We start from the raw sequence: 7,710 nt of genomic DNA on the forward strand, positions 1-7,710 counted from the left end.
AAAGATATTCCTCAACAATTGCACAAGCATTTTTCTATGTATCTTCAGGTGTATGTATCGGTTGCTAGCTAAATTAAACACAGCCGATTGTCAATATAGCAATGGAGGTGATGAAAACATGATAATTTAATTTATTGTAGAAGCTAAAATATCTGCAACTAAATGCATCATAATATGATGGGCCATGGAGATGATAACGTAGCAATAGTATAAGCCTACCTTGTCTCGCACGACAATGGATGACATGTTGTCTTTTTTGTTTTTTGGTATAAGATGACATGTTGTCTTAAGCACACAGCATGCCATCTCATGTCTTCCATCAATATTAGAAGTTTGGAACACATCTACTTATTGTTAATATTTTTTGAGAGAACGAATTTTTAATCACATCAAGCAATTAATATTATTTACAGACAGCAATAGATTGAGATTTGATGTGCTTGATCTATTAATTGTTTTATATAATATATATATATTTTTATCAAAGTAATATAATTTTAATCCTTTTTTACTGTTTTTAAGGGTTCAACTCTTAAATGTTTTTTATAACCGTCTTCACGTAGCTTCTAATCAAATTGAAGTAAATTCAAATAAAATTTTAATCGCTATTTATGTTCTTTTTTCATTGTTTGGTTCTTGAAAATAATCGTTCATGATATATATATATATATATATATATATATATATATATATATACATATATATATATATATAGAGAGAGAGAGAGAGAGAGAATAGGTTAAAAACCCAACAATAATGAATCTGGTTTTGGCAAAAATTGGCATTTTCAAATTTCGGAAACCACTTGTCCCGTTCAAATTCCACTCTGTGGTCACCACTGGTGTGGTGGGTCTGAAATCAAAACACCAACTAGTATAACGTCGTGTGGCAGTGGCAGTATACTACTGGCTAGATTCTGGTGGCTGGTCATAAACCATTGGCCTGATGGAATAAAGTTTTATTTTTCTTTGCTATCGTGCACAGGAGGAGCAGACACTTCGATCCCACATTCCGGGCTACATTAATGGAGTCAAGTCAAGAGAAAATTATACAGTGAGATTATAGTAGCCACGAACCAGATCTGTGTTTAAGATTGAAAACTCTTGTTTATATCAAGTAGCAGTGATCTGCTTTGAAAGTCGTAGAACTTGAACAAACAAGTGTACCATCGAGTGTGTGCTTCTTTCAATCCAGGGAAGATCATTCAGTTTAGGGTGGCAGACACGAGTTGACGAGTCAACTCAAGTTTTAGTTTTACAGGTCACCTAATTAACCTTTGGAGATAGATTTTATATATAATTATGAATTAATATATACCTTTGCCAAACCATAGAGTTCATCTCAAAGAAACTTTCTGTGATTGTAGCTCAAAATAGTGCATGATGATATATACGCAAGATATATTTATTTATCATGCATAATTAACCAATAACCATGCCCTACAAGGAATCTCAAAAAGAGAAAAATAGTGGTTGGTGCCTGCCTTACTTGTAAAGTTTCGAGCATCAAAAAAATAAATGTTTGGTTTTTGGATGTTGCGCCAAGGCATGTAATTATGCTCGCCACCACGATAATTATGGGACCCGAAAACCTAATTATTCCACTAAAGATGGTAATCGTTTTTGTATTTTAAGTTTTTTATTTCAAATTAATTAATTATCCCGAAAACCTAATTATCTTACATGATTAAAAGGGTATGCTTTTGTGAATACGAAGGTGTTGCTTATTTCTCTTGGTATTAGGGGCCACCATGGCTGCTGGTGGAGAAGAGGTTGATGGTTAGCCAAGACAATGACCACTTAATTCCCTACCCCTTTTGAATACGATTTTTAAGAAACAATACAAGAATATATGGCTAGAGAAATAGAAAGTTGAGTGACCGGACACCTTAATAACTATGTGTTTGCTAATTATTCTTTCCTAATTACATCTTAAATTTGTTCCACAAGGAAACCGAGAATATCAACGGAATATTTTCTCAATGTTTAGGTGAAATTTCATTGGTAATTTCATTATTGATGGAGTTCTTGATAAAAATACGTCATCAAAAAATTTCTTGTCGTGATGAAATTTTTCTTGGAGAACAATAATAAGATATTCTTGGAAAACATCTTACTTTGTTTGCAAGATCTAAATTAGAGAGGAGGTTTGCTATAACTTGTTTGACATAAGCTTAATAATTAGAAACAAGAAAAAGAAACAAATCTATATATTACTTTCAAATGCAACTAGAATAAATACAATATTAAGTTTCATATTGACCCTAAAGAGGGAAAAAATTGGGTCACTTCATATATAATTCTTTATTTCCTAGGGCAGAGCAGCTGGAATTTTAGCATTTTATAGTGTATATAATTAAATATATTTGAAAGAGAAACTAGAATGAGCTTAAATTTCATGGGATCATGGACCACTTGGATCAAAATCATATTACAAAAACAGACAATTGTGAGCTTCAATTAAAGTTCCAACCTTGATGGGGTCAAGTCATGATCACAAAGAAAAGCAAAAATTAAAATAATAATAAAAAAAGACTTTAATTTGCTGAAATTTATAGGTCAAATATCGCTTTTGCCTAGATATATCCTAGTTGCTTTATTTGAAAGTTAAGCTAATTGTGTAATATTGACGACTAGCATTATACATTAATACCTCCATTGTCAGATTTTTCCATCTCATATATTGGCGCGCAGGCCTTCAATTTATTTCATTCTAGAATCTCTAGCTTTTTATTTGGAGAAGAAACCTCAAAAAAGTCTCCCCAACTATGGATAATGTCTTGAGTCTCAATTGAGTCTTTAAAGGATTTTTTTAAATCTCAATTTGAGTCATTAAAGTCAATAATCTAATTAAGTTTTTTTAATCTAAACTCTTCACAAATCTTTAACATAAAATGTTAAATTTTGTACAAAGCAATGTTTCTTACGTAAAACAATTTGGATGGAATCCATGAATGATTATGAATGGAGGGCTTAATTGAGAACTTCTTAAAGTTTGGCGTCTAATTGAGATAAAAAAAATGTTTTGTGCACTTATTCAAGGCTACCTATAGTCAGGGGATTTTTTTTAAGGCATGCCCTTTTCTTTTTATCTGGGAGGGAGTTGTAAGAATTTTTTTTTCATGAATATAGTAATCTGGATAATTTATTTGAGTACAAAAAAATCTATTCACTGAAACCAACCACAAAATAATATTATTGTTAAATTAAAAAATATATATTTTTGCTTCCTCAACCTTATGGGATTTTGTTGATGCATGTATATTTCTTTTCACGACACAAAATATCTCAAAAAAAAAGGAGGAAAAATATAAAGAATTTTACTCTTAAAAAGTAAATGAATATCAATGATATCATAATTAAACATATTTTATTAAAAGATAAATTATAAATATAAACTCATTGATCTTCAGAAATTATCATGAAACTTAATGACCATCTATTTTTTCAAAAGTGAATTTATTGATAGTTTTCTCAAAAAAGAATATCTTTCTTCTCAAAAAACTTTAAATTAATATTTTTAAAACAATGCACTCGATCAACTTGTTTTTCAAGTCTTAATAAATTTGCATGAATTATGTTCTTGGTCGGCATCTGATCATTTGAATATTTGAAACCCTAGAGTATCTTCAGGCGCCGGTCAGTCATCATCAACAAATTAAAATTAGCTGAAAGGATGTTATAAAAAGGGATTATCAATCTCTTCTTCTTAATGACAGTTAAAGTATATTATAATTAATCATTGATGGAGCGTGATACTTGTTCCTTTTTATTCTGGCACTAAAAAAAAAAAAAATTATTCAGAGATTAAGACTTTAATCTTTACCTTTTTTCTTCAGTAAAAGCTAATTTTCTAAGACACCATTTGGGATCCTAAAAATTTAAATTTTTTTTTGTTAAAAATTTAATTTTTTGTGGTTTGATTTGTTTTGGTATACTGATTTCAAAAATAATTTTTTAAAAAAATAAAAAAAATATCATTTTAATATATTTTAATATAAAAAACACTTTAAAAAATAATAATAACTATATTTTCAAATAATACTACCTGAGTAATCTTTCTTGCAGGAATGAGTTATTATGCTAGAGAGGAGTAATGTTAGCAATCCTAAATGAAATTTCTCCATCAATATGAGCAGATGGAATTAACCGAAAAATTTCGTGAGGTAAATCCATAGTTATTAAATTCAGTCAAAGGCTTGTGCTGCGGGTTTGCTGGGACTACCTTAAAATGATATTTTTTATATAAAATAATATTATTTTAAATCATTTTTTTAATAAATATACATTATTTTTTAAAAAATAAAAAATCTTTCAAGTCAACTACGCTTGATCTCATTTAAATTTAACCTAATCTACTGAATTTAATTGAGTCAACTTGTGTTTAACCCAATAAACCTTCAAATTGCTTCAAGATGAAACCAGCCAGGACAAATTATTGTTAGATTGATTGTTAAGTCAAATCAAGTTGAATAAGCATGAACATATATTTAACATAGTTTAAAAAATAAACTTAATCTCCATTATTGTTAAAAATAAATATGCTATGAACTAGAAATAATTAAGAGAAAAAATCAACTTGACAAGGATCTATCATCAATCCCTTGTAGTAACTAAAAAAATTCACCAAGAAAAAATGTGATTTTTTTTTCATTATTTATTTTTAAACCAGGGAAGTTTCATACACCAATAAGAGAGTAACATTTGGGTAGGTAACTTTGTACACATTCATGCACATTATTAAAAGAATAAATATAGTAACCCTAAATAATTGGTTGGATATGCATTTTATTTTCACTCAAAAAAATATTAGTTCAACTATTTTGATTTATTAAGGTTAAAATAAAAAAAAATATTATTTTAATTTTTTTTTTAAAAAACACTATAATTATCTTCAATCCATTTGAATCTACCCTGACTGACAAAAAAACACGGCAAAAATAACCCCTAAAAAAACCAAGCAAAATGACAATAACATTACAACTTTATATCCACAGATTTACTAATTAAGAAAATAAAAATAAAATTATTCTAAAAAAAAAAGCGAATTAATGTTAACAATCTAACATCAAACCCAATAAACGCGTCCTGTCCTGATTTGTACCTTTCTCCTATAAATAAAAATAACAACTTCTTGATATTTACATCCTGTGTGCTCCAAGAATATAAAAATAATACTAGGTGCTCTCTAATGGCTGCAAAACCATCAACAACGCTCCTTTTCTCTTCTATATTTTAAAGAAAAAACACCTTCTTTCAACAACCCTTTGATGGATTCCATCAGAATTAGCATCTCTTCAATCCTTTCTTGGATTCCCTTAAAACATGTTCTTTGATAGCCAAATCACCAAAGTTGAACAAAAAAGGAAAATCTTGTTGAGTTCTTGAGCTAAACGAGAGGAGGAGGAGAATTGTTTTTCGTTTTTCAGATATGGAGGAGAGGCATGTTATTTTTGGGAAGTATGAAACGGGGAGGCTTTTAGGGAAGGGAACTTTTGCAAAAGTTTACTATGGGAAACACTTGGTGACAGGAGAGAGTGTGGCAATCAAAGTCATAAGCAAAGATCAAGTCAAGAAAGAAGGGATGATGGAGCAAATCCAGAGAGAAATCTCAGTCATGCGTCTTGTTCGTCATCCCAACATTGTAGAGCTCAAGGAAGTCATGGCTACCAAGACTAAAATCTTCTTCATCATGGAGTATGTTCGAGGAGGAGAGTTGTTTGCCAAAGTAGCCAAAGGAAGGCTCAAAGAAGAAGCTGCTCGAAAATATTTCCAGCAACTAATCAGCGCAATTGATTATTGCCATAGCAGAGGTGTTTACCATAGAGATTTGAAGCCAGAGAATTTGTTGCTTGATGAAGATGAGAACTTGAAAATCTCTGATTTTGGCTTGTCAGCCTTGCCGGAACAATTCCGGCAAGACGGGCTCTTGCATACTCAGTGTGGAACTCCTGCTTATGTTGCCCCAGAAGTCTTGAGAAAGAAAGGCTATGATGGATCAAAAGCTGATATATGGTCATGTGGAGTGATTCTTTATGTTCTTCTTGCAGGGTTCTTGCCATTTCAAGATGAGAATGTTATGAAGATGTACAGGAAAGTTTTCAAGGCTGAATATCAGTTCCCCCCTTGGTTTTCAACAGATTCCAAGAGGTTGATTTCACGACTTCTTGTTGCTGATCCTGAAAAGAGAATCACAATTCCAGCCATAATGAGAAATCATTGGTTTCTTAAAGGGTTTTCGAGACCAGTGGCCTTTTCTATCCAAGAATCAAGCATGGATAAAACAGAACAAGATCTTGATTCTTGTTCTGTTCTCAACACCAATGTATCATCACCAGAGTTCTTCAACGCGTTCGAGTTTATTTCCTCGATGTCATCCGGCTTTGATCTGTCTGGTCTTTTTGAGACTAAGAGGAAATCAGGCTCAATGTTCACTTCAAAATTTTCAGCGAGTGCTATCATGGAAAAAATTGAAGGGGTTGCAAGGGGGCTGAGTTATAAGGTGGCAAAAGTCAAAGATTTCAAAGTGACGTTACAAGGTCCATGTGAGGGGAGAAAGGGGAAGCTGGCGGTGACGGCGGAGGTGTTCGAGGTGGCACCGGAGGTTGCGGTGGTGGAGTTCTCCAAGTCTTCCGGAGATACCTTGGAGTATACTAGGTTCTGCGAGGAAGATGTTAGGCCTGCACTAAAAGACATCGTTTGGACATGGCAAGGAGACAATGTTTGTAATAAAGATAACAACAATAGTCATGTAGAAGATCCTGAGATTCAAATGTTGTAGAAAGGCTTTGATCTTAATTTGGTGGGTTTTAGGATTTTATATAATCTGTAAATAAGTTTTTGTTATTTAATTAATGCGTCAAGTTGAGTGTTCTTGTTAAGCACAGTATATATATATATATATATATATATATATATATATATATATATATATATATATATATATATATATTCCTATTCAGCTTGAATTCAAGATTAACATTAAAGTTAAAAAAAAAAAAAAAACACTAATATCAGTTGAGACACAACTCATTTATAAGAACTAGCTGATTTGTTTAATCCATTGATACTTCTTCAAGTCTTTTGTCATGCTAGCCAGCAAGAATCAGTTCTCCAATCATGATTCTTCTCATCTTCAACATGCTTAAGAATGATGGTTTCAAGGGATTGAATTGTTTTTTGATTTTTTTTTATATCGTGTATATATTTTTTAATGTGATTTATGGTTGAATAATTACTTTTAAGAGTTAAACTACGAGGAATAGCAATTAACACAATATTTTTAATTAATGGTATATTTATATATGTAAGTTAATAAATGCAAGTGATAGGATTCAAACTAGAAATAGTTTTTCTTTCGAGTTGATTTTGTTAACTAATATATTTATTTAATTTTATTTTTAAAAAGTAGAATAATATTTTTAATTTAATTTATATATATAATTTTTTTGTATTTAGATTAACACAGATACTTAGAATAAACAGGATTAATTTTTTTTTAATTATATATATATATATATATATATATATATATATATATATATTTTGTTAATTTGAATTACTTCAACATATTCTTTATTACTTGAATGTTGCTAGTTGAGCAACTTGGTGACTTGTTAAGGACTTGTCTTTAACCTAAATAATTGTACTAAAATTTAGCATCTCGTTGACTTAGAACATAATCAATAAAATAGTGTAAGGATCCTAAATA

At 30.5% G+C, this 7,710-nt stretch overlaps 1 protein-coding gene across 1 annotated transcript; it reads left to right on the forward strand.

The window, feature by feature from the left end:
- The first annotated feature begins 5,132 nt into the window (after positions 1-5,132).
- On the forward strand, positions 5,133-6,880 carry LOC118050213 (CBL-interacting serine/threonine-protein kinase 25). The gene has a single exon (XM_035060474.2). It carries the CDS (start codon positions 5,431-5,433, stop codon positions 6,778-6,780), a length of 1,350 nt encoding a protein of 449 aa, XP_034916365.1. The 5' UTR covers positions 5,133-5,430; the 3' UTR covers positions 6,781-6,880.
- The last annotated feature ends 830 nt before the right edge of the window (positions 6,881-7,710 follow it).

The sequence above is a fragment of the Populus alba genome, chromosome 6, assembly GCF_005239225.2.
Source record: "Populus alba chromosome 6, ASM523922v2, whole genome shotgun sequence".
Lineage (NCBI taxonomy): Eukaryota > Viridiplantae > Streptophyta > Magnoliopsida > Malpighiales > Salicaceae > Populus > Populus alba.